Source organism: Aplidium turbinatum, chromosome 3, assembly GCF_918807975.1.
Source record: "Aplidium turbinatum chromosome 3, kaAplTurb1.1, whole genome shotgun sequence".
NCBI lineage: Eukaryota > Metazoa > Chordata > Ascidiacea > Aplousobranchia > Polyclinidae > Aplidium > Aplidium turbinatum.
In genome coordinates, this window is record NC_137474.1 from 13282724 (window position 1) to 13310131 (window position 27408).

General features: G+C 37.0%; 1 protein-coding gene and 6 non-coding genes across 7 annotated transcripts; 2 read left to right on the top strand and 5 right to left on the bottom strand.

Annotated features, from left to right (window-relative positions):
* The first annotated feature begins 1431 nt into the window (after positions 1–1431).
* Positions 1432–20427, top strand: LOC145766263 (6-phosphogluconate dehydrogenase, decarboxylating-like). Its single transcript, XM_082577938.1, has 14 exons — positions 1432–1450; positions 11086–11172; positions 11569–11602; positions 11905–11946; positions 12134–12313; positions 12615–12799; positions 13094–13160; positions 13933–14067; positions 14936–15125; positions 15877–16004; positions 17111–17244; positions 18413–18512; positions 19198–19320; positions 19558–20427. The coding sequence occupies exons 2-14, from the start codon at positions 11168–11170 to the stop codon at positions 19675–19677; spliced, it is 1443 nt and encodes a 480-aa protein (XP_082434064.1). The 5' UTR covers positions 1432–1450; positions 11086–11167; the 3' UTR covers positions 19678–20427.
* A 1413-nt stretch (positions 20428–21840) lies between these two features.
* Positions 21841–21913, bottom strand: Trnam-cau (transfer RNA methionine (anticodon CAU)). The gene has a single exon. It is a non-coding gene; the product is annotated as a tRNA-Met (tRNA).
* A 2372-nt stretch (positions 21914–24285) lies between these two features.
* Positions 24286–24358, bottom strand: Trnav-cac (transfer RNA valine (anticodon CAC)). Its single transcript has one exon. It is a non-coding gene; the product is annotated as a tRNA-Val (tRNA).
* A 719-nt stretch (positions 24359–25077) lies between these two features.
* Positions 25078–25150, top strand: Trnaa-agc (transfer RNA alanine (anticodon AGC)). Its single transcript has one exon. It is a non-coding gene; the product is annotated as a tRNA-Ala (tRNA).
* Positions 25151–25820: 670 nt separating this feature from the next.
* On the bottom strand, positions 25821–25893 carry Trnav-cac (transfer RNA valine (anticodon CAC)). Its single transcript has one exon. It is a non-coding gene; the product is annotated as a tRNA-Val (tRNA).
* Positions 25894–26611: 718 nt separating this feature from the next.
* On the bottom strand, positions 26612–26684 carry Trnam-cau (transfer RNA methionine (anticodon CAU)). Its single transcript has one exon. It is a non-coding gene; the product is annotated as a tRNA-Met (tRNA).
* A 481-nt stretch (positions 26685–27165) lies between these two features.
* On the bottom strand, positions 27166–27238 carry Trnav-aac (transfer RNA valine (anticodon AAC)). Its single transcript has one exon. It is a non-coding gene; the product is annotated as a tRNA-Val (tRNA).
* Positions 27239–27408: the final 170 nt, after the last annotated feature.

Genomic DNA, 27408 nt, shown 5'->3' on the forward strand with positions numbered 1-27408 from the left:
TATTCACTGACGACATTTTAATATTGATTGCCTTCATATTTGACCTTCTTATGAAAAGTGTTCAGGTCTGTTCGACACTACAGTAAGACTCTTTCCTGTTGGACCATTCCTTTCATACCTTTCTAAGGTATTGCCTTTGTAGCGGACGTCGAGTGGTCTAAACATCCTCCCATACCTAGCTGTAGCTGCTACAGCAACATCCCGGGTACTAGCGTGTAGTGGGGATAATCTTGAGAACAATACCTTGCTTCTTTTGCGAGTAAGACTTTATTACAAAGAAATGAATGAACTTCCACGTCGGAACGTTGTAGCCAAATAATGCCTTGAATTCAAATAGAACGAGCTAAACTAATTCAGAACATGAAAAACTACACTACAACCATAATTAAACTAACACCGTGACTTTCGAAAAAGGCATCCGTGACAAACTGACTGAAAAAATAAGGCACCACACAACTGGCCGACAGAAACCATACTGGAAACTCACAAACTGACTGTGTTTATTTAACGCTGAACGAATGATTTAAAGGGGCTTATTGCTTCAAGCAATGCAGCATGCAGGGCCGTAGCCAGACCGCAGAGCAAGGGGGTTCAACTGTTTTTAGAGAGGGCCGAAAAATTTTAAATGGGCAAAATCATTATAATTGTGGCTGTTGCTCGAGAATGTTGGGATTTTGCCAAGGGGCAAATTTTTTTTCAGGGGGCGAGGTCCCCCTGGCCCCCGGCTGGCTACGGGCCTGGCAGTATGTGTCAAATGCGCAACACCTACAACAACGTAAAACTACATATGTAAAATCAAACCCTGATAAGTGGTGAAAATTCCGAGGAAACGCCCTAATTTTCAGCCAGCGTTTCAAATTCCTACCAAGCACAAATTTTACAACGGCAATTAGACTGTCTAAAGCAAACATAAAAAAAGACCGCAGGCGCTAGGCCTACACCTCCTAAGAAAATTTTCCATGGATTTTTCTTGTATTATTTTGGCATTAAGACCTTTTCACAGTCTGACAACCCTGATTACAATGCTTATTTTATCTTGTTTAAGTTTGGCTTATTTTTGGCCTTTTTTCTACCTATTTGGCCTCAATTTGGCCTTTTTTCTTGTTGAGTTTGGCCTTTTTTTCAAATTTCAGTCTGGCAACCCTGAGGAGTAGGCTATTCGAGTATTTTAAGAAACTCGGATGGATGCTAACGGGAATATGAAGATATCGTTTTACCTGTCAAAGCGTCACCACCGAGTGGTGACGGTCAAAGCCACTGCACCTCTGTTGAAAATGACCCATCCTTGACTGTCACGGTTTTGCTGAGTCATTGTAACAATGCGAAAAAAACTCAACATGCCGGGAATGACGCATCACAATTCACATCTTGTGAGTTTGAGCAATGTGGCATAGCATACGGTACCGTACTAGAACTTAGAAGTTAAAAGAATATTGTATGAGAAGTGACTGTAAGTAGGATAGTAGGCTAATACTTGTTGGTCGTGGCTGAGTAGCCTACTTACTGGAAAAAAAAATATATATAATTTTTATTGTTAATTTGAATGGGAAAATAACATCAAATGAAATGTAAACAATTAATACTACAGTATAAAAAGTGCTCAATGGCAAGCAGAGCAAATTATATCAAATATAGTTATTCCTTTTCAAAATCTTTACAGCCTGTTTTACCCTAAAAGGGGAATCATCAGAAGGCACTTATTCAAATAGAGTAAGATCATTCTATTTGAAATAGAGTTTGATACATATTTAAATAGAATCATTCAATTCCAATAAAGACCTTCTGATGAATAGATGTGGAGCTGTACTAAAAACTTGCTTGACTGATTGATTCTGTACAATTTTTATTGATAACATTTTCTGTAAAATACTGCTGAGGAGGTGGGAGCTGACTTGGTGATCTTTATTTTTTTATTTGGTTAACCAAGTATTCCCACCTTTTTGCTACTATATACCGGTATAGTTTATAGCCTATTGTTGAAAAATATTAAGTCGCATTGTACATCATAAACACATCAACTTGGTACTAGTTAGTAGAAAGAAGGCAGTGGTTATAGTTCTTGCAATAGTATTGCTAGATAAGGAATGCTGCTCTCATTTCTAGAAAAAAGTTTGAAGCAATTAAAAACGAAAACTTGTTTTGGAAAGTTTTGAAGTCCTGAGCTAAAAAAAACAAACTTTTAGAACCTTAACTCGAACCCATTCCTTAACTCTCTTTAACTAACTCTGGCAACATCTGCTACGCAACAATGCCTTTTGATTGCAACCATAGCAACAATTGGGTAAAAATAGCCACTTTGAAAATCGTAAAATTAAACAATGGTAAAACCAGTAAGGTAAACTAGACATTGATAAAATTCTTCAAAAATCAGTATCGTATTGCTAATTTGTTCAGCCACCAAAATCTTTTTGTTAACATTTAACAAATTAGTTGATTTCTAAAACTAGACTACATTGCTAGTTTATGCTAAAACTAAATTTGACTAAATAGCCTAGATAAAACAGTTGTGCGGTAAAAAATGCATGCACCTTTGTTCTGCAAATGTGGCCACATTGCTTTTTGGGAAATGAAAATTTATATATCGTATATGCAGGGTTGCAAGTATCGGTTCCAAATCGCTATTCGATAGCGCTATTCTCTACTTTTTCAATATCGATTACGTCATAGTCTTTTCTTTTTTCCGCCAATATTGTTTATGGTTTTTCTTTACTTTTTTTTATGTGAATCGATATTCTTTATTCGATTGTTTTGCGACTTTTTTCAAGCCTTTAATTCTACTTAATAACATACGATGGACAAAGATATCATAGCATATTTTGCCGCTCATGCGAGAAAAACGATAATTGAACAATACCGATCAAGCGGAGTTGAAAGAACAAGCATTTTGTTTGAAGTTATGCATGATTGAGCAGAAAGGAAGCACTGGTAGGCGGTATAAAATCAGATACTTGATTTGTATTTTTTTTTTAATTGCGTTTAATATCGATTAGCCTATTCTTTATTCTCTACTTTTTGGGAGGCTATTGAAATCGGATATTTCTCTACTTTTTTAGAAGGCTATCGAAATCGGATATTTCTCTACTTTTTTGGGAAAATATCGAAATCGGATATTTCTCTACTTTTTAGTTTGACTATCGATATCGATTTATCCCCTACTTTTTTCAATGTCGACTTTAGGCTGTACCAAATTTTGGTAACTTTGTCAGATTACTTAGCAAGTTTCCCAAAAGTTGTGGCTTAGGTACCTGATCACAATGCCATATTTATTTTTTGAAAAAAAAATGGTCTTACGCCTCCTCAATGCTTGTTTCCATGACGACACGCCCAAAATTGACGAAACAGCCATAACTCCGGAACCACTAGAGGTAGAACCAAAATTTTTTTTTCAAAAGATGCAGAACACCCAAGTTCCTATCTGTTGTCAATACATTTTGTAGGCCTATGCGCACAACTTTTCCCAAAATTTACAAAAAACGGGTTTTAGCCTATTTATCAGCAACAACTGCAAACACAAAGCAATGAAAATGAATTAGTATAATAGCTAACATCCTATTTACGCAAATCAACAAAGGTTAAATAGTTTCACACATCAGTTAGCAAATAACACTTCTCTAAATTTGCACATTTCAGCATGTCTAGTTGTCTACCTTGAATGAAACATGAAATACTGTACAAACAGTCAGCAACAACTAAACAACAATCGATTGGCAATATTAAGCTGAAATCTCACATTGCAACCAAAAACGTTTAGCTTTGTACAATTGATATTGACATTCCCAGGCAAAGAACATTACACAGTGCAATAGTATCATTATAGATTCAACAACAAACTAAAAAAATTCATAGGTAGCAATAACTTATGTCAGAAGGCACAATGCAACACAACAGGCTGTGGACTGTGGTCCACAGTCAATTGATTGTTTAATCCATCAAAAAACTCATTCTTGCAACTTCAACAATATATTATATAGTTTAGGTGCTGGAGTGCTGGTGTTCATGGTCTTGAAAAGACTTTTTTAGTCACTCTTTCACTAGATGTTGCTGCTCCAAGTTGAACATGTACTGAGACACCATTTTTAGCAATATTTGCTGTTGTTTTGGATTGGCGCTAGACTCAATGCCCGTTCCCCTGCATCATTCACAACATTGAGTAACTGCACTAAGGCTTGAGCATGTTTGTATGATGTATTAACATTCCAACACCCTGGATCAGTCTTTAGAAAAGACCAGTCAGCATTCAAAATATCAATCAGTGTCCAAGGATCAGGACCAATCAAGAAAGACCAATCAAGTCTGCCAATGTTGTAGTGTCATAGTGAACCGGCATTTGTTGTAATGAAAGTTTGGTTTTGTTATTCTTGCATTTTAAACGATATTTCACCATAGCCTTCTTGTCACCAATGGGTACGACATTACTAAAAACGACTAGTCTTTCTGACAAATACAATAAATGGCAGTCCAGTTTTTTGAGGTATGCTGAAAGCATTGGCATCATCCTTGCAGCTTGATGGGTTGAATAGGTTCTTTTCATGGATGTTAAGTCGGTCCTCAGTGTTTGATGCAGTTTTAAATCTGCAGCTGCCGCTAAAGTTGGGTTGGTAAAAGTTAACCAAGGCTTCAAGTGATAAATCACAAAAAACAAAGCCGAATATCTGATCTGTTCCAGCAACTGTTTATCTAGTAAGTCATTGTGCTGCAGGGAAGACGAAAACAAAGCAATTTTCAATGTATAAATTACTTTGGCCATCCAACGGGCATGGGAAATGGCACCAGGAGCATTTATTGAAAAAATTGTGTCTTCAGGTAAGACTCCTCTTAAATAGATCAAGCTTAAGCACAGGAACTCTTTGTGATCTTTTCTGACTGGGTCAGAAATTTGACTTCTTTTAGTAAAATCCTGTCTGAACAGCAGCACCTCATTGCAACAACAGCAAATATTGTTAAAAATGGTCTCTCAGTTACGACATGTTCAACTTGGAGCAGCAACATCTAGTGAAAGAGTGACTAAAAAAGTCTTTTCTAGACCATGAACACCAGCACTCCAGCACCTAAACTATTGTTGAAGCTGCAAGGATGAGTTTTTTGATGAATTAAACAATCAATTGGCTGTGGACCACAGCCTGTTGTGTTGCATTGTGCCTTCTGACATAAGTTATTGCTACCTATGAATTTTTTTAGTTTGTTGTTGAAACGTATTCAGCAATTCTGCAATTCTATTCTATAATGAATTAATGATACTATTGCACTGTGTAATGTTCTTTGCCTGGGAATGTCAATATCAATTGTACAAAGCTAAACTTTTTTGGTTGCAATGTGAGATTTCAGCTTAATATTGCCAATCGATTGTTGTTTAGTTGTTGCTGACTGTTTGTACAGCATTTCATGTTTCATTCAAGGTAGACAACTAGACATGCTGAAATGTGCAAATTTAGAGAAGTGTTATTTGCTAACTGATGTGTGAAACTATTTAACCTTTGTTGATTTGCGTAAATAGGATGTTAGCTATTATACTAATTCATTTTCATTGCTTTGTGTTTGCAGTTGTTGCTGATAAATAGGCTAAAACCCGTTTTTTGTAAATTTTGGGAAAAGTTGTGCGCATAGGCCTACAAAATGTATTGACAACAGATAGGAACTTGGGTGTTCTGCATCTTTTGAAAAAAAAATTTTGGTTCTACCTCTAGTGGTTCCGGAGTTATGGCTGTTTCGTCAATTTTGGGCGCGTCGTCATGGAAACAAGCATTGAGGAGGCGTAAGACCAATTTTTTTTCAAAAAATAAATATGGCATTGTGATCAGGTACCTAAGCCACAACTTTTGGGAAACTTGCTAAGTAATCCGACAAAGTTACCAAAATTTGGTACAGCCTAGTCGACTTGCAACCCTGCGTATATGCCTGGAGCAATTCTCAAATTCCAATGCAATAAAAAAAAATTGTACAATTGAACTACTGTATATTATTCACTAGTAAAAAGGCACCAACAATCTTCCAAGAATGAGATAATAGAAGTTTAGTTGGTACTTATTGTGACAACATACTGTAAAAATGCTGTGCAAAGGACAGTTAAAAAAAGTAATAAAAAACACAATCATTATATGAGCCAGGGGCGGATCTACCGGGTGGGCCTGATTGGTACAGGCCCACCCAGATTGACAGTGGGCCCACCCAAAGTCAGATTCATGAAAAAAAAAACATAATAATGTTTAACACTAGAACAACCAAGTGGCACTAAAATTGTCTGTGGCATCACTGTTTGATATTGATAGTGCATAAGATATTGCAGTTGCTTGATGTATTACTGGAGGCTCTGGCTGTCTTTTCCGAAACCAGTGGACAAACAAAAATAGAAGCAGAGCAGCTCCTGCAGCAGATGCAAACAAAAAAGTTTGTTTTCATGCTTGTGACTTTTTGCAAACTGTTTGAAAACATCGATTTTGCCACCAAGGGCCTGCAGAGCTCAACACTTTGTGTGACAGTCTGTATATCACTGATTGAAACACTGAAAGCTATATATATATAGGCCTAATGCAACTTTCCGCGAGGATTCGAAGGGTGACTTTGGTGACTTTCTCAAACTGACAAAAGAACTGATGGTAAAACATGAAATAACTAACTGGAACTTGGTTGCTTCTCGTGAACGCAAGCTGCCTTCGAAGTGTTACAAATCTGTTGTCACCACTACGCTGGGAAAAACATCGGCTGTCAAGAGCAATGAGAGTTTAAGGTTTAAGGACGTTGTGGAACTGTATTCTTGACAGGCAGAAACGGTGTTAAACTGCCGCTTTATGGACGACACATATGGATAAATGAGAGCAGCGACCCCTTTCGCACCTAAATCTGCCACTCTTGGCGAAAAAAAAACATTCTAAATGGTCCTTGTGCACTGTAGCCTATGGCAATGAGCATAGGCGCCGACTCCGGGGGGGCGGAGGGGCGGCGTCCCCCCATGTATTTAGCTCGGGGTGGCTGCCCCCCCGCAAATTATTTAAAAAAAATCCTAAAGCAAATGTTTCTAAGTTCAAATTTGCGTTAGTTTGACCTTCATTGCGGATCGATCTCAATTAAAAGATCTACGTGTTGCAACAAGAGCGCTGCTCCTAAGATAACAAAAGAAACAGAAGTACGGTAGTTGATAAACGCCAGCATGTGCCGTTGAAGCATTGTAACAATGATTGAAAAACGTTTTTCTTGATTTCTTCCGCTTTGTTTTTTCTTTGGAGTGTCAATAACGAGGTGCAGTTTGCTCAGTTTAGTATCTTCGCGTATTAAGAGCTAAAGTTCAAAGTGACTAGCATATAATTCGAAGTAGCCTACAGGCCTCGAAATTCGTTTTTGTTGACGGCGGACAAACGTGTCCGGTCTGAGCAGCTATCTCGGCGGACAAATTAAGTCTCACGGCGGACACACCAGTTTTAGCCGTCGATCTTCATGCTTAATCACTTTATCTTGATAATAAATCTTCGCTATTTCAGAACTATAACTACGGTTTTAAAAGGCTTTTTAAAAAATCAGTAAAGTCACTCTGAAAGGCTTCATCAGACCAACGACTTGCGCTTGAAGAGTCAAAGCGCCATGTAGCTGGTCAATACGTCACATAACTGATTAACTTCCACCGAACGAGGTCGTGTGGCTTATTGCGTCACAATGCTTTGGGCAGGAGTCGGAAATTTTCTACAATGACACTACTATTTTCTGCTGTGCAAAGTTTCACCAGCTTTTTTCTTTAAGTTTATTTTTGCGTGTCATGTGAGCGAAAATGAATTTTCCTTGGGTCTTTTCTTTCTTACTGTAATACCAAAACTTAACAAATTTTGTTGCATCTTGCTGTAATAGCCTACTCGTATAATCTAATTTAGTAACCAACCTTGCCGTATCATTATTACTCGGAGATCAAAGCCAGATATTGTGACGTAAAGCTTGAACTAAATTGCGCGTGATACTGTAAAAGTACCTCTACTCCTATCGATTCTTAGCAAAGAATTCACCTTTGTTACGCTGATTCAATGTCATCAATCCTTGAAGCAACGTAAAAATCGAAAGTTTTCCTCCTTAAATGGAAGCTAAGCGATACAGTATTCACATTTTCTAGATGCGCGCTAGAATGCGCTGGAAAATATATTATTGCAATAATTGTTCGTGCTATGCAATGACGATTTGTATCGCTAGTTCCTGTGCTGTTTCTCGGCGGACAAATATGACCGATCTAGATGGTACTTCCCGCGAACACCACATGCTGTGACGGCGGACATGTCCGCCGTGAATTTCGAGGCCTGAGCCTACATTATAAAGCTTGGCGATATACAATGGCAGATAAACGCAAACAAACATCAATGCTGACAAACAAACATCAGCATTTTGAATGTAAGCAATCAGTCGGCTAGAAAGTTTGCCCCCCCGGCAATTTTCAAAACCCGGCGCCTATGGCAATGAGATCGCAGATGCTGAACTTGCTGTATTCATTCAACACATCAGACGGAAAATGGATTGGAACAACTTTCCTACATTAATGGAAGTCCTACTGGACAGCTGCCCTGTTGACATTTTCCCGAACATGAACAGTGTTTTAAGGATCATCATAGCACTTCCTTCCACATCCTGCAGCGTTGAGAGACTTTTCTCCGCAACAAACATGATCCAAGCGCGCTTGAGATCAACCAACTTTTTTAACTCGAAGCCTAGGAGACTCTGCCTTTGTGTAGAAGCTCCGATAACACTAAGTTTTTGTATGTTGGCTCGCCGTGGCATTATTGGTGAAGGCCCACCAAGATATTTCTTAGGCCCACCCATAAATTTCATTCTGAATCCGCCACTGACATGAGCTACACCAAATTTGAATCAAGTTTTCAAAAAAAGTTCTGCAGAGCATTGTTGTGTGTTGAATAGAACTTCGTACATAGGTTTTACATACTTGCCATCCAACTTGATGGAGAAAATCATGAATAATGAGGCTGTTGTCAGCTTTTCTTTAAAGGTAAATAGCTGGTGAAGAAGAAAGATGAGTTCAAGTGACAAAGTGACCATACTTCTGGTTGTGTGACAGTGGCTAGCTGCTTTATAATGGGCCCAGTGAAGCTATCAGGTCTGCTAGTATTGCCATATCTTTTATAAATGCCTAATAGGCAATTCATTACTATGGAGTAGGCATATTAACCATTGAAGTGGCTTTTGAAAATAATCTTCCAGGAGATTTATCACGACGCCTTTTTGATCTGTGTTTATTGCGGTTCCATCGCATCCAATTGCCATTACATTATCGTAGCTAATTTTATTGGATCCAAGATATTTAAGAATCCCGGTAGCTATTGACACATTAGATCACTTGGCTACAGTAAAATGACCATTGAAATGAGAACTTAATCTTTTCGGCCATCAAAATATATGCTTTGCAAATTTATGCTCATGATAGGCCTACTTTCCATTTGAGTTGTAAACCTCATTTTTTTCCTCGCTCTTCTCACTTTGCTTTTATCTATGACTGATTGAGATTCTCTATCCGTTACAACTCCCGCATCTTGTAGAAATGATGAATCAATAAGTGCTGCAGACCTATCGGAAATACTAGTACGATCGCATGATTTAGCAAATACTACTAAACTGAAAGTAACCTTGCTTTTTCTGGGGTTTTCCAAGGCAAAACTGGGTTGATAATCAAAATCTTCGCAGCGTTCTTCATTGGATGACAAAGTTTCTGAGCTTGAATAAGAAGTTAAAGGTGTTTTAACCAAAGCGCTACTTGTGCCTGCTCCTGGGTCTTCACGTAAAGAACGGGATTGTTCTGATCTTGCGACTCTCCTCGGAAAACGTTTAAAATTAGATTTTGTAGCCGATTTATCATGTTTATCAATCACCATTATGCGAGTTGTTCTTTGATCAAGAAGGAACTGTTGTTCTGTAACAGGGACACGATTTTCCTGCGGGCAAGTACATTGCTGAAAATTGGAACACTCAGGCTACAACAACTGATTTCAAATATTTTTGCTTTGCAGATTCTTTCATTTGGTCCAAATTTTGCTGAAATTTAGGCCCACCTCTCGAATTTGACTTCAAAACGTTATTCATTTTTTTTTGTAACTCTTTATCACAAATATGTACTGATGTTCATACCTCATTCGTATCATCCTGCAAAGTTAATGGACAGAACATAAATGAGCGTACAGCGTTAACACCATCTCGCCCTTTTGCGACAAGTTTGTTTATTGAGCAATGACAAAATAGCATCTCAAATTGGTGAAAATTCAGCATTTTGGTCGTCGATGCGAGGGCAGTAAACCTTAAGCTTCGAACATGCCTTTACATAGGAAAGTTCTGGGTACATCCCACTTACAATTTATAACTAGCCAGTAGAAAAATTATAAAAAAAATTATGTTAAAACGGAAAGTGAAATTTCCCATTTTTTTTCAAAAAATTGAAAGTTTGACCCCCCTGCGGGGGCAGAAGATGCACCCCCAAACTGATGAAATTTTGCACACGTAATTTTTTCATGCATGTGCCACTTTTTATGACTAGCCGTTTTTGAATTTCGAAAAAAAGTCGAAAACGGCCCACCCTAATATACAGCAGTGATTTTCAGCCTAGTTGGTATCTTGTGTACTTTTCGAATATGTAGCTATATAAATGCTGGAGACCTCATATCAAAATTTCATCATGTACTCTAATTTTTTCAAATCTTTCAATGAAGCCTCACTGAATATGTAAAAAAATTTGTTTTTGCCATGAAAGTTGGCAACTAGAAAAATAACATAAAATGAAAAGTAAACAATTAATACTACAGTATAAAAAGTGCTCAATGGCAAGCAGAGCAAATTATATCCAATATAGTTATTACTTTTTAAGACTTTTACATCCTGTTTTACCCTAAAAGGGGAATCATCAGAAGGTCCTTATTCAAATAGAATAACATCATTCTATTTGAAATAGAATTTGAATCATATTTAAATAGAATCATTCTATTCGAATAAAGACCTTCTGATGATCCCCCATTTAGGGTGAAACAGGCTGTAGAGGTTTTAGAAAGTAATAACTATATTTGATAAAATGAAATGTATTGATTTGCTATTGCAATAAACAACAATCGTCTGTTTTAGGTTGCATGGTTTAGTTATCAAGTACAAACCTTTTACTTAGAACCTTTTTCTTGTCTTTTGTTGGAACTGGAAATTTAAAATCATGACGTAAGTTTAATTTTTCTATTTGGCTTCCTCATAGAATGTGTCTGTGCAGTGTGCATTATTTATTTTTTAGATTGTAACTGCTAAAACTGCAAAAAGATTTGAAATATTCCACTTTTTAATGGTATTATAGAGTAATTTAGAATCCTACTGGTCCTACTAAACTGGACAAATATGTTATGTGCAATTTCTCTTACAGTGGTATAATATAAGTTTTGTTGCATGGCTCTTTTTGTTGTTTTGATGCATTTATTAGTAGTTCTGTGTTTTCAAAACTTATTACCAATAAACATCTTACTCCAATTCAGAAGTTCTTGACTTTGTGGTGGTGATACCATGTGCTGCTCTGAGGAGTGTTATTTTGTGAATAAGCATCTTTTAAATTTGTTCTTTTTTTAGAGCTGATATAGCACTGATCGGATTGGCTGTTATGGTAAGTTTCAACACATATTTCATAATACAATGCAACGTGTATAATATATTATGAATCAAATTGACTGTTGAGATGATGCAACTAATGTACATAATGCTTCAATTCTTTGTTAAAAATGTTTCTATTTGTAAAATTACTTTTATTGTATTATGTGTTAATGTGCCACTTTCAAAAAGATATAAATTTTTTAGATCCATGTTTTCTGGATTTTAGCACTCATTGAAGATTAACCAAATGTTTCAAGTATTGATTAAATGTTTAATGAGATTTATACGTTATTCACGATGGCTTTCATTTTTCAGGGCCAAAATCTCATCCTTAACATGAATGATCATGGTTATGTGGTAAGTAAACCTCATGTAACTTGTATAGTGTGTGTTTAAAAAAATAGGCAGTTTATTATGTTTTATTGTTATTTTAAAATTTCATTTGTTGTGAAACGCAATAACTTTCAAATCACAGTGAATGATAGATGTTGTTTTAACCTCATCATCTCGTATTATTGTATAAAACATAACTTTTTCTCTCCAGGTCTGCGCTTTCAACCGAACCACTGAAAAAGTGAAGAATTTTCTAGAGAATGAAGCAAAAGGCACAAAAGTGATAGGTGCATTTTCGCTTGAAGAAATGGTCAGCAAATTGAAGAAGCCCCGACGCGTCATGATGCTCGTAAAGGCCGGTGCTGCTGTGGATGCGTTTATTGATAAATTGGTACGTTTAGTGGCATTGATGTTGTCCTGCAGTTTTCAACCAATGAAGAACTAAGTATAAAATATTTTAACGTCATATTGAGGAACAAATAGGAAGATATCGAAGAACATTGATAAATTCAATTTTGGCATGGGATGACTGATAAGTTAATTTACTAAACATCATTTTACGGATTAGAACGTGCAAAGATGTACGACTCTTGTCACTAACACGCATTTCGTCACTTTCTCAAAAAGTAGGTTTTTTTTACTATAAAACATTTAGCTATATGATATCTCTGTGCCTTTCATTTTCACAACAGGTACCCCTATTAGAAAAGGGTGACATCATAATTGACGGAGGAAATTCTGAATACACTGACTCCATCCGACGGTCTGCTGACTTAGAGAAGAAGGGACTTTTATTTGTAGGATCTGGAGTATCAGGAGGTGAAGATGGGGCGAGATACGGACCTTCCCTCATGCCTGGGGGTTCACCCGAAGCATGGTGCGTTTAACACCGCAATTTTTGTGTGCATCATAATCATCACTCTTCAAAATTTCGATTTTTATGCCACTTCATGCTTTTCAGCAGGGATGGACAAACTTGTCATATCGGCGGATATCGCGGGCCACTTTTTTTTAAAAGGACCTCAGTGAAACTAACTGGATTTAGCTCGCGGTCTGGGGTTTCACTTCCCTCTGCTCTGCAGTGTTCATTGTTGTTTTTACCACTTTTCAGTGCTTTGTTTGAAAGGTTTATCACAAGTTTTTCAACGATTTTAATTCTTGTCTCTTTTAGGCCTCATATTAAATCGATTTTCCAAGGAATATCTGCAAAGGCTGATGGTGAACCTTGCTGTGATTGGGTGAGTGGTGTTGTTAACCTACATTCGGCGCTAAAGCGTAGATACTGCGCTGTGTTACTTCACCTTTTACTCGATCGTTAAATGCGACCTTTAAAGCAAATCGGCCTATTTTCGTCCTTTTTTTTAAATACGTATGTCTGTTTTTTCCACACACGCATGGCTGCATGTGTTGAATTATTCCAAGTAGTCATTAGTATGAATTCGTTCATTCACGCATAACGGTATCACAGTCATTCTGCTAGCTGAAAAATCGTATTATTGCATTTAATCGTTCTAAACTACCAACGGTTGAGCGCTCTCAAATTATCTCCGTTGTCGTCTATCTGGTTTCAGTAGAAGATGGTAGATGGAATTGGTCTTGTGTTTGTGCTGCTGTTTTATGAAATCATCCACTTCAAAAAACAGAATTACCATTGCTGACGACCTGAGAAAGCTGAGATTATTGTTCTTAAAGTCACTACAAAAGTTGTTTTTTTATGTACACGCCGACCACTCTATGGGTATTTTACCTTTGTTTTTTTTCTCCTATGATGTTCGCTTGTGCGTTTTTCGCACTGTACACGCTGCAGGGTTAGCACTTGATTGGAGCACGGTATGAATTATGTGTATTATTACGATTCCAGACAGCAAGATCCGTCATTTTAACATTGATTCAACGTCTTCAGACGTTGAATCAATGTAAAAATGACGGATTTTTGCTGACTGGGATTGCACTATTTCTCACATATGAAGCACTCATGTTTGGCCACACTAAGTCTGTATCTACTTGAAGGTTGGCGAAGGCGGTGCAGGCCATTACGTGAAGATGGTTCACAATGGGATCGAGTACGGCGACATGCAGCTGATATGTGAGATCTATCACATCATGAAAACTGTTCTTAAAATGGAAAACGATGAAATTTCAGATGTAAGTTGAACTTTCGAAAAACACAATCACAGCTTTCTCGATCTTGAGAAAACAATGAAATTTGGTTTCCTTGTTCCTACATAAAACTATCTGGCTTTTATATTCTGTTACAATTACAATCTGCATTATCTTTTTGCTATTTAAAGTTTATTTCCGTTTTTAGTTGTTTTTTTTGATAAACAACAAAAAGCACTCTCTTTGTACATTTTTAGTTCAATTTAACTGGGCTGTGTTATAAAAAAGCGTGCGTTTTTTCTAACGTGTGGTGTAGTGCGAGTTGCTACTTTCACAAGCCTGTATTTTATGAGTGTATACACTATATACAGTATACAGGATATATTTGCATTCGATAATGTTTTCTACGCATGTAGCCTACTTAATCCTTTTTTCCAATCAGTACTGCGTGTGCTGTGACTAATCTAATGCGTGGTGTATGTCGAGCTGTCTGCTTCCGTTCCCGGCAGAAGATGCTTCCTTCTTTCGATTGGCAGCATTTGTTACTTTGTCTTTATGATATAAAACTAGAGCTTTGGAAAGTTGTAGTTATGAACGGAAAAATTGAGCATTTTCCGTTTTCTATGCTTTGCTTTTTTGGTAATATAAAAAGTGTAACCAGAGAACTGCGAAGCGTTTAATGCCTTGTTTACATTGCGCACACCACGACAGTTCGCATCTTCGGAGCGAATATCATAAAATGTGTAAGACTAATATGCTCATTAGTATTTCTCTGCAAGTGCTTTTTTATTTTTTCTGATAAGCATTAAGAAAAGAAAACAGGTCTGACAAACAACCTAAACCTTTCAGTAACCAGAGTTTATTGTCCCAATTTTTATAGTTTCCGCTAAAAACAGGAACCATTTTAATCCAGGTGTTTGATGAATGGAACAAGGGTGATCTCGATTCGTTTCTCATCGAAATTACTCGCGACATTTTGAAGTTTCGTGACACAGACAACGTTCACATGCTCGATAAGATAAGGGACAAAGCTGGTCAGAAAGGAACAGGGAAATGGACGGCGATCTCTGCGTTACAGACAGGAATGCCAGTGACCTTAATTGGTAACGAATGGAGTTTTCACGTAGTTTTTCACACTGCCTGTCATCGCAACCTTGCCAAATTAAGTTAACTTTTATTTCCAGCCCACTGCAACAACTTACTTCAACAGGTTTTTTGTTTATTACGCATCTAATGTCAAATTACAGTATATTGGCCTTGACTTGTGGCTTTGTAAAAGTTGGAAATGTCTTTACTGCATCCAATATCTATTACTGTACGTACACTGTTCGATTGTTTGCAGTGTACAGTGTAAACAATCAAACGCTTTCTCATGACTGCTATTATCTACGCTTACTAACGCCGTGTTTGAAACGCACTAATAAAACAGTTGATTTCTGATTTGTACTCTCGAAATGGTGTATTTTCGATTACTAACATTTCGTCAACGTTTATTGCCAAATGGATTTTGTATTAAAAACAAACAATTGAAACTACATCAAACTACGTGTCCAAGTAATCAAGACGTGTTGTTTATTTTTTTTTCAATTTTTTAAAGTAAGTCATCTATTGAAGAGTCGTCAGACTAACTTAGAATTGCCATGCTCTCTACAAGCAAATAGGCCGCCATAGTGTGGGAAATGTACAAATTGTGTATCGAGATTCAACTCATTGTTTGCAAAACATATTCTCGAAATTTGTCTACCTTGGAAATCAATAAAAATGGACAACCAATGTACAATTCGACCTACCACCAAGAAAGATGCGTTTTAACAATAGCGCTACTGACATAGTAACTTGTGGATTTGTCTTTAGGTGAAGCCGTGTTTGCGAGGTGTCTCTCTTCTCTCAAAGACGAACGTGTTGTTGCTGCCACTCATTTAAAAGGACCCATAGTCACTTTCAGAGGGGACAAAACTTCGTTCATAAAGGATTTACAACAGGTTTGCAAACTCAATTAGTTTGGTTGATTGATGTAACCTTTCCCATCCAATCGGAACACCTTTTATGAAGATAATCGTAGTGGTTTGATGCTTGTAGATTCTTGTAGGGGGGTTGAACTGCAATCTCATTCACCGAGGTTGACATGACATTGTGAAGTTTTTTTGTAAGATTGAAAATCATTACTTTACCCATTTCATACATTTGATGATGTCGCTTATGTCGCTCAACTGGAGAGCTCACCTTGAAAGGGCATTTGCTCGACACCCACCCACCCCAAGAGTTGAACTGTCGTTACTTGATTGTAACATTGTTCTTTGATACAACCGAGTGATTAGCGGACAAAGAGTTTTCACTAACACTATACCGTATCTTACGTTCTGTTGCTTCTACTGTACATGATTAATATTACTCATTGCTATACCTTCCTGTTTCATGGAACTCATAACGTCTCATCTTTGATGACGTAGTTGAAGATTTTTATGTTTAAAAAGCGTCACACGACGTTATGTTTGCATAATCGGTCGGCTTTTTTCACAGTCCTGATTGTGCTTATTGCTTTTTCTTTGCGACTTGATGTATTGTGATCACATAAAACCAATCCGACATAGTCACCGCACATTTACAATCTTTCTCGAAAAACAACTTCCTGCGTTTGCTTGGTTGTTCCCTCTTAAGTCAACATAGCTCGGCAACAGCACACAAAGATTTTCTTTCACTTCGTAGAAAATCAAGTTCCCAAGAAAGTGCTGATTTTATTGTTTACCACATCTTCAGAATCGAAGCCTACTTTTCTAATAACTGTCAACGGTTTATGGGAAAAGTATAAGGAATCATTATCATAAAAACTGCGTTTCTTCTTTCTCCTCATAAACTTTACTTGATATTCTAAAAATATACCAACTCCCAAATTGAACGTACACCGCAAAATGCAGAAACTAAGCGAAATGTCTAGAAAGCTTTTCGAAAACTGTATCATCATCACCACATGTCGTCGATTGGCTGTCATTTGCTTCCACACGTCACGTTCCTCCGAAAACTGCACACCAGTGCTAAAATACAACATTCCAGTTCACTAGGCGCTTACTGGGACTGTTTCCATTGTCAGGCATTGTACGCGGCGAAGATCATTTCCTACGCTCAAGGCTTCATGCTGATGAGAGAAGCCGCCAAGGAGCAAGGTTGGCAACTCAACTACGGTGGTATCGCCCTCATGTGGCGAGGAGGTTGCATCATACGAAGGTTTGTCGCTTTGTGCTGTTCTGATCATCAAAACATCATCGTAAGAACTGAAAAAAAATAATTGCTTTACACCAGTTTTCAAATATTTTATCAATGTTGTTGGAATTCTTGTAGTTTGGCAACCTAATTTTAACCGGACTGTATACAATCATTATATTGTATCATTATATTGTATCATCGTCCGGAATGAAACAGGTACTACTAGCTACAATAGAGTCGATATATCAGCACGTCAATGAACGGGAAAAGTTCGCAAATCCTTAAAAGGTTTAAAACGTGCCTGAATAGTCTTTCGTATATGTCTGTAGTTAGCACTGCCACAAAACCCAAATATACCAGTGATTGTAAGGTCGTTTAATAATGTGTGCCTTTGTGTTAGTTTTTCAAGAATTTACGCCATTGGTTACAAGAGTAGGGGCTCAATGCTTTTCTATAATTCCTCCTCTTCGTGCTTCAACCATGCTTGCAATCATTTCTTGTATTTGTATTTTTTGCGTCTGACTTGATTTAGAGAGTTGGGATAAAAAGCTAAATTTTTGTACACACTTATAATTCTTAACGATTTAACTTAAATTCGAAATCACACATTCCTCTAGCTTGCTTTACCAATACTGAAAGCCAACACAATGGTAAATGGTGTCCAGAAACAACGGCTCCCGGCACACGGCAAAACGCGATAATCAGAAGTGAAATGTCTTGGTAGTCAGGCAAGCCACGTCACGTAGAACACAGAAACAACGCAAATTCAACGTTTACAAAAATTCAGTACAATTTCACAATTATAATCAAGAGTGCAATTGACCCGCCGGAACAGCCATACATTTTGGCTATGTCCTGCGCTTTGGGGTTATGCAATTGGAGTCGGCAACGTTGCAGAAATAATATCAGCTGCTTCATGCAATGCAACATCGTAGTGGTGACACTGGAATCGTCACGATGACCAGACGATTCCACTGACCAAGCCAGCAGGAGCTAGGCAAAACATTTTTCCTAACTGGGAGAAGGTTATTGTTAATTAACCTTGACAATTCTACTATTTTCACTAATTAAACTAGCCGGATTTAAACAGGTCTTCTGCAGCTTCAAGATACAGTGTAATCTTGGTTGGTTGTCAGTCAGTGATATCTCTGCTGAATGTTGGTGATTGATTTTATTATTTCGTCACCAGTGTATTCTTGGGGAAGATTAAGGAAGCTTTTGACAAGCGAAAAGATTTGACAAATCTCTTGTTGGACGATTTCTTCAAGAAAGCGATAAAGAAAGCTGATGTGAGTTAACTTTAAAGAGAATATGTAATTCATTTCAGCGTTTCGGTGGTCTGCAATCGTAGGCCACGTCTGCAATGTTTTTTCGTATGATGTTTAATTTGCTTCCTAAAATGTAGGGATTTTAGATCATGTGGATGCAAAACTACATCCGCATTTGGCTTATCCAACATACTAGAAGGGCTGCGTTTTTTTTAAATTAAAAAAATATTGTAGTTTTTGCGGGTTATAGATACACAAGAGTAGTAAAGTTGGTTTTTAAGTAATTTAAGGTTTTTTTTAAAGCAAGTTTGTTGCGAAACGTTAAAATGGTCATATTGGCAATTGACCCTGCCAATGTGGCCTGAAAAGCGGAGCTGTACGTCCCGGAATGTAATGTCCCTACCAAAATTTCTTACGACCAGACAAGGAATGACGAGCAATGCCGCAAGCACCATTGCAATGGCATTTGCGTCTTCCAGATGATGGATATGATCAAGTTTAAGTTATAGCAACGTTTGTTAGTCTGAGCTTATTTTTTTGATATAATAGTTATATAATCTTAAATAACATTCCATCACCGTTAACATTCTTAACTTAGGAATTGTTAAAAACCGTTAGAAAGGGCAACGACTATACGCGTTTGATTCCTATATTCTTCTGGGCGTTTTTCACTTTTCTAATGCGGAAACACTTATTTCTCGTTCAGTCTGGCTGGCGACACGTGGTCTCAACTGCGGTCACTCATGGCGTTCCCTGCCCGTGCCTGAGCACAGCCCTGAGCTTCTACGACGGTTACAGATCCGAGACTCTCCCAGCTAATCTTATCCAGGTCAGTTGTCAACTGTTTCCATTTAATGTATGTTTCAATGTATACGTAATACGCATAGTTTATTCTCCCAAAGTTTTACATGTTTTAACCAAATTTATAGAACAACTGTCTACCTCTCCGAATTATTTTCGCTAACACTTACGGCTATTTTGTGTTATGTGATTGAAAACCTCTCTAAAAAGTAAGATATTCTGTTGCCTTTTTAGACACTTAAATACCTCACGTTTTAACATCCAGGCGCAACGCGATTACTTCGGAGCCCACACTTACGAATTGTTGACCGACCCTGGCAAATTCCATCACACCAACTGGACTGGCCATGGTGGTCAGATTTCCTCCTCATCATACAACGCCTAATCATCCATCTCTTTTTCGTTATTCTATGCAGTTCCATTTGCATTATGTACAATAGATTCGTAGAGATTTAAATAGAAAAAAGTTTTTTTTTTGTTATGTTCTGAGTAGTTGACTCTTCGTTCAATGTTGTTGTGCGTTAACAAATAATTGTTTGACCTACACTAATTTTCGTATCGAAGGTCATAGCTTTATCTGTACTGCCTTTATACTGACACTATTATATTGTAATTTTTACCCACAGATTTAAGCTTGGAGCATAAAATTTTTTGTGACGTTGTCAACCTAAAACAACCAAGTTATTTTGCTCATTTTCTGGTCGAAATCTGCATTAAAGTGGAAAAAATTTCATACAAGAAAAAAGATGTATACGATGCAAAGCTACCATACTATGAGAGTTCCTTTTTATATTGCGGAAGTGATAATAATGATTAAATTATTACAGCAGTTGCTTAATGCTTATACAATTGTGTAGATAAAACACTTCCATCAGTGTTGATTTTTTGCGAATTATTCATTTGCGACGTTTTAAATTTCGGGAAAGCAAATTTTGCTCGAATGAATATGCTCATAATTTCAATACTATGAATTTTTGGTGTTATTCCATCATTTACCATGCTATTTTTTTTAAATAATTTTTTTTGTGCTCCAAACGTTGAGGCGATCGATGCAACTCAATTTTTTGTGCGTGGATCGCTGTAACGACTTCATTGATACTAACTTCAATTATACACAGATTTATATTGCCTTGTACTGCCATCTCTTCATGGTTGTAGAAATCGAGCTGTTACTACATTAGCCAGAACTCGTCACGTGTTTTTTTCTCTTTCTCGTCGTGCATATGAAAAGGCCGAAACGAGGTTGGTTCATTTTTTCTGAAGCTTCTAAAGTTATAGTGGAGGTAGTTAGGACCGTTTCTAGAAGGTTTACATTTTACAGAATTTCAGTTTAATCTACAGTATACTAACTTAATAACTATACAGTATATCCAAATCTTATTAGAGGTCAGCAATCAGTCATTTGTTTTTATTTTGCATCCATTGCAACAGCAGTATCCATTGCAAGCAACAACAATATTCAACTGTAACACAACAGGAAGCGATGAGGAGTCAGATGCCATACTGTATAGCTTAGCGACTAAGGGGCACGAGGTACACGTGCCCCTCCAATCCCTCTTGAAGTTGCATTGACAATTTAACATCACTTGAAAAAATTGAGACAAAGAAATGGAGGTGCCGGATATCAATCCAGCTATCTTTCCGAGTTTTTTGTTGCAAATCTAAGTTTCAATGGAAATGTATCTTCAGTGAGAGCTTTATTACATTGTCTGGAGGCATGGTTTTAGTTGAGATGCAAAATCTTAGATTCTAAGCCTCAGATGCAAGTTTTATTTGACAATGATATTTTGGTCAATCTTTCAAATATTTTTCGGAAAGCGATTGTTCAACTGAATGTGCAGTTATTATGTTTATGTGGGCTATTACAAAAACGCATGGATTGGCTAAACGTTTTTGGATTCAATTCTTTTTTCATGGTTGTTTTAAAAGATTGGTTTAAGAAAGTATGAATTATGTACAGTAAGTCCATTTAAAATTGAAATTATCAAATTTATTTTCGAAGTTAGTGGCTTCAATTGGATGAAACGTGAAAACCGTTAGGCTATGCCTGAAAATATTCATTCACAGGTTGAACTTGAATTTCTATTAAAAGAATACCATCAGACAATATCATTGAGTCTTTCCACAGTTCAAACAATTGGCGATTCGGCTCGTAAAAGATTTTACCATTTGCAAACAGAATGGTTTATGAAGACGAAAGCGAATGGCAAATTTCATTAAAATATGAGGAAAACAAATAAGTTTAGGCCAAGTATTGAACCTTGCTTGGTTCCACATGGTACACGTTTAGGGTTCGTATTGCTTTGACAAAGAGCTTGGTATGAGTGTTTCGAGTATCTTTCGGATAGTGATTGTCTCACACAGGAGTTACCAAACATTTTTGGTTTCACTTCTTTTTTCATTGTTGTTTTAAAGGATTGGTACAAGAAAACATGAATTTTGGAAGTGCAATTAAAATTGAAATTAACAAAATCATTTTCGAAGTTGATGGCTACAATTGGATGAAACGTCAGAACCGTTATGCCTGAAAATAGTATTTTTAAATGTCTGCCTCGAGTGAGGATCGAACTCACAACCTTGAAATTATGAGACTCACGCGCTACCTACTGCGCTATCAAGGCGACGAAAAAGTGGACATTTATGATCATGAAATCAAAAATGCATATATGTTTTGGTGTGTGAAAAGTCAGTGAACAAACTAACTCTGTTTACATGTTGAACTTGAATTTTTATTGATAGAATACCACCAGATAATATCATTGAGTCTTTCACTGAAAAGAGATTTACATTCACACTCAGCTTTGTGCAAGGGGGTGTAGCTCAGATGGTAGAACGCGCGCTTAGCATGCGCGAGGTACCGGGATCGATACCAGGGACCTACATTTCCATGTCTCAATTATCAGTTTGTGAAGCAGTGACCATAAGCGCTTCCCAATTTAAACTAGATTCTAAACTTCAGATACAGGTATTTGACAATGATATTTTGATCGGTAGTGTTTGTTCTCCATCTATTGATGGGATTTTAGTTCAAAACTAAAGAAATATGGAAAATGTTTTCGCACTGGGCTCGAATCGGGGACCTTTCGCGTGTTAGGTGAACGTGATAACCACTACACTACGAAAACCACATTTCAAACAATTGGCAATTCAGCTCTTAAAAAAATTTTGCCATTTGCAAACAGAATGGTTTATGAAGACGAAAGCGAATGGCAAACTGCTTGCAATTAACAGTTTCAGTAAACAAGAAAATGTTTGACACATCGCAATACAGGCAACAATTAGTGACCTGCAAACATATCAGCGAAAAATAGGCTCCATAATAATAGGAAGAAAGAAACCAGGCACCATGAAACAAACGCTAGTGGAAATCACCGAAAAAACGTTTCTATCGTAACTCATGAACAGTGTTCCCTCTAAAAAAGCAATGAGTTGGTTTTTCATGCTTTTCGTAAAAGTCTATAAAACCGTCTTTCTTTGATTATTAGACAACTGTCACTTGCGGTGCTTATCAGCATGGCAAGAATTGTTGATTAACCATATTTTGCAGTACGGTACTAAGCTAAATATTTTCATAATACAACCAGAAAAAGTCTTTAAATGTATATATAATATTTTGCCAATTTATTATAAATTGAGTTTGAGTTGGCACACCGACCTATTTTGCCAACAAAACCTTGCATAAACGGAACACTGCTCGTGAAACACAATAACGGTGAAGCACACACTTGTGTTTACATGACATTTACAAGCTTAACAACAGCAACCCTATGCTCACAGGGTGGCTGGACAATGGACATCGCATTGGAATAACTTTAAGCGACCCCCACCTAGAACTAAGTTACAATCTGATTGTTCGGTCGGTGGAATCGTATACAAAGCAAAAATATGCTTCCCGGAAAGTATTTTTGCCTTCATGCTCATTAACTCTTCAAGAAAAGTATTTTTGGTTATATTTGTACGCTGATACCTTCCGCGGGCCGCACATAACAGCGTGGCGGGCCGCATATGGCCCGCGGGCCGCCAGTTGGTAACCCCTGAGTTATGGAATTCCAAAATTTAATGATAATGAACTTCAATTATATAGGCAATGAAGCTATTTCTTTATTCCAGAACTTGTGTAACTTAATTAGGCTTACTTTGTGATTTAAAAATGCCATATTGCTGCTCAGCACTAAATTGTAAAATTGGTTATGGAACAACTTTAAAAATTCCTTCTGCGGTTTCAATTCATAGGTATCCGATAAACAATCCAAGTTTGTTGAAGTTGTGGTTGAAGAATATCAGTCGTGAGAATTTTACTCCTACCAAAAGTAATCGCATATGTTCATTGCACTTTCTACCAGGTAATTTTATTTCAACCAGTGTAGCTAAATGTTTCAAGAAAGCAAAAAACTTAATAAGAAGTTGGTTCGAAAAATATTGAAATCTTATATGATGTGACGTCCTTACATATTGTGACGTCACATTGCAAAGTATCCTTTATGACGTCACGTAATGACCGATCCAAGACAACTTTGAATTTCAGAGTTTGAATATTGTAACAATTTTAAAATCTTGAATGATTTTAAACACCAGTGGTTGCGAGGTTACGAACGCAAAAGTTGCACCACTCATGTAAAGCCGCGTTTAAACACTCCAATCCTTCTAATTCAGTGATCCATGATTTCGATACCAAGCGATTCAACAAATATATTACTGTGTAACACACACATATATGATTGAAATAGTACAGTAATTCTTCAAATACTGTGTCCTTCAAATACTGTACAGTAATTTTTCAAATACCTAATTAAGCGGAAAATTGTCCGAATAAACGGTAGTTTTGTTCCTTTCCCAAGCATTGTGGCCGAATAAAGCGGCTGTCCGGGTTATCCGGTGTCCGAATTAAGCGGAGTCAAGTGTATTTGAAAATGATATTTTGGTCAGTGGTGTATGTTTCATTGTCTTCATTAATTAATGGTATTTAAGTTCAAAACTAAACGAATATGGAAAATGTTTTCGCCCGGACTCGAACCGGGGACCTTTCGTGTGTGAGGCGAACGTGATAACCACTACACTACGAAAACCACATTTCAAACTATTGGCGATTCAGCTCGTAAAAAAAATTTTGCCATTTGCAAACAGAATGGTTTATGAAGACGAAAGCGAATGGCAAATATCATTAAAATATGAGGAAAACAAATAAGTTATAGGCCAAGTATTGAACCTTGCGTGGTTCCACATGGTAGGCTACACGTTTAAAGTTCGTATTGCAGTAACAAAGAGGTTGGTATGAGTGTTTCGAATATCTTTCGGATAGTGAATGTCTAACATCTTCTTTTTGGTTCCAATTCACTTTCATTGTTGTTTTAAAGGATTGGTATACCAAAACATGAATTTTGGAAGTGCATTTAAAATTGAAATTAACAAAATTATTTTCGAAGTTGATGGCTACAATTGGATGAAACGACAGAACCGTTATGCTTGAAAATAGTATTTTTAAATGTATGCCTCGAGTGAGAATCGAACTTACGACCTTGATATTATGAGACTCACGCGCTACTTACTGCGCCATTGAGGCGACGAATTTATGATCATGAAAGCAAAAATGCAAGGTTTTTCATACGTTTTTATCATGCGCTATTTGCTCTAAAAATGCACATATGCTTTGGTGTGTGAAAAGTCGATGAAAAAACTAACTCTGTTTAAATGTTGAACTTGAAATTTTATTAAAAGAATACCATCAGACAATATCATAGAGTTTTTCAATAAAAAGATATTTTCATTAACACTCAGCTTTGTGCAAGGAGGTGTAGCTCAGATGGTAGAGCGCGCGCTTAGCATGCGCGAGGTACCGGGATCGATACCCGGCACCTCCATTTCCATGTCTCAACCACCATTTTGTGAAGCAGTGACCATAAGCGCCCCAAATTTAAACAAAATTCTAGATTCTAAACTTCAGACACAAGTACAGTCGACTCCGCTTAATTCGGACACTTTGTTTCTGCTCACTTTTGGGCGAATTAAGCGGAGAAACAGCTTTGTCCGCATTAAGCGGAAAATCAATTGTTCGTTTCTTGGTATGCGTAAGGGCGACAACGCATTAAAAATACCATTCTGTTGCGTAATAAATGAATTGCAGCTGCTCTATACTGCAGTAATTGGCACTGATCTCATAAAAGGCACAAGAATTATACGTTCTAGTTAGTTGTATTGTGCAGTATTTCGATACCAAGCGATTCAACAAATATATTACTGTGTAACACACACATATATGATTGAAATAGTACAGTAATTCTTCAAATACTGTGTCCTGTGTCCGAATTAAGCGGAGAATTGTCCAAATTAACGGGAGTACTTTACGTGCAATTTTTACTTTTGTTCTGTTCCCGAGCATTGTGGCCGAATATAGCGGCTGTCCGGGTTATCCAGTGTCCGAATTAAGCGGAGTCGACTGTATTTAAAAATGATATTTTGGTCAGTGGTGTATGTTTCATTGTCTTCATCAATTAATGGTATTTAAGTTCAAAACTAAACGAATTTGGAAAATGTTTTCGCCCGGGCTCGAACCGGGGACCTTTCGCGTGTGAGGCGAACGTGATAACCACTAAACAACGAAAACTACATTTCAAACAATTGGCGATTCAGCTGGTAAAAAAATTTTGGTTATAGGCAATTGATCGTAAGCAATTGTTCGTAAAGCAATTGTTTGTAAGCAATTGTTCGTAAAACAATTGTTCGTAAACTGTTTTTTGTAAAATGAAATCCGTAAAACAATTCTTCGTAAAGCAGTTCTTCGAATAGCCGACATCAAGTTTTAACTGCATGCACGAAAAAATGCTTTAGGAAGAATTGTTTTACGAAGAATTAATTTTACGAACAATTGTTTTACGAACAATTGCTTACGAACAATTGCTTTATGAACAATTGCTTACGAACAATTTGTCGGACACCAAAGATTTTACTATTTGCAAACAGAATGGTTTATGAAGACGAAAGCGAATGGCAAATATCATTGAAATATGAGGAAAACAAATAAGCTTATAGACTAACGATTGAACCTTGCGTGAATCCACATGGTACACGTTTAGAGTTCGTATTGCTTATACAAGCGGTTGGTATGAGTCTTTCGAATATCTTTAGGATAGTGATTGTCTAACATCTTCTTTTTGGTTCCACTTTTTTTTTCATTGTTGTTTTAAAGAATTGGCATAAGAAAACATGAGTTTTGGAAGTGTATTTAAAATTGAAATTAACAAAATTATTTTCGATGTTGATGGATGAAACAATTGGATGAAACGTCAAAACCGTTATGCCTGAAAATAGTATTTTTAAATGTATGCCTCGAGTGAGGATCGAACTCACGACCTTGAGATTATGAGACTCACGCGCTACCTACTGCGCCATCGAGGCGACAAAAAATTGGACATTTATGATCATCTAATCGAAAATACAAGGTTTTTCTAACGTTTTTATCATGCACTATTGGTTCTAAAAATGCATATATGCTTTGGTGTGTGAAAAGTCAGTGAACAAACTAACTCTGTTTACATGTTGATGGTTGAACTTGAATTTTTATTAATAGAATACCACCAGACAATATCATTGAGTTTTTTACTAAAAACAGATTTTCATTACCACTCAGCTTTGTGCAAGGCGGTGTAGCTCAGATGGTAGAGCGCGCGCTTAGCATGTGCGAGGTACCGGGATCAATACCCGGCACCTCCATTTCTATGTCTCAAGTAGCATTTTGTGAAGCAATGATAAGTGCTTCCCAATTTAATCTAGATTTTAAACTTCAGATAAAAGTATTTGAAAATGATATTTTGATCGGTGGTGTTTGTTCGTCATCTATTGATGGGATTTTAGTTCAAAACTAAAGGAATATCGAAAATGTTTCCGCCCGGGCTCGAACCGGGGACCTTTCGCGTGTTAGGCGAACGTGATAACCACTACACTACGAAAACCACATTTCAAACAATTTGCGATTCAGCTGGTAAAAAAATTTTGCCATTTGCAAACAGAATGGTTTATGAAGACGAAAGCGAATGGTAAATGTCATTAAAATATGAGGAAAACAAATAAGTTATAGGCCAAGTATTGAACTTTGCGTGGTTCCACATGGTATACGTTTAGG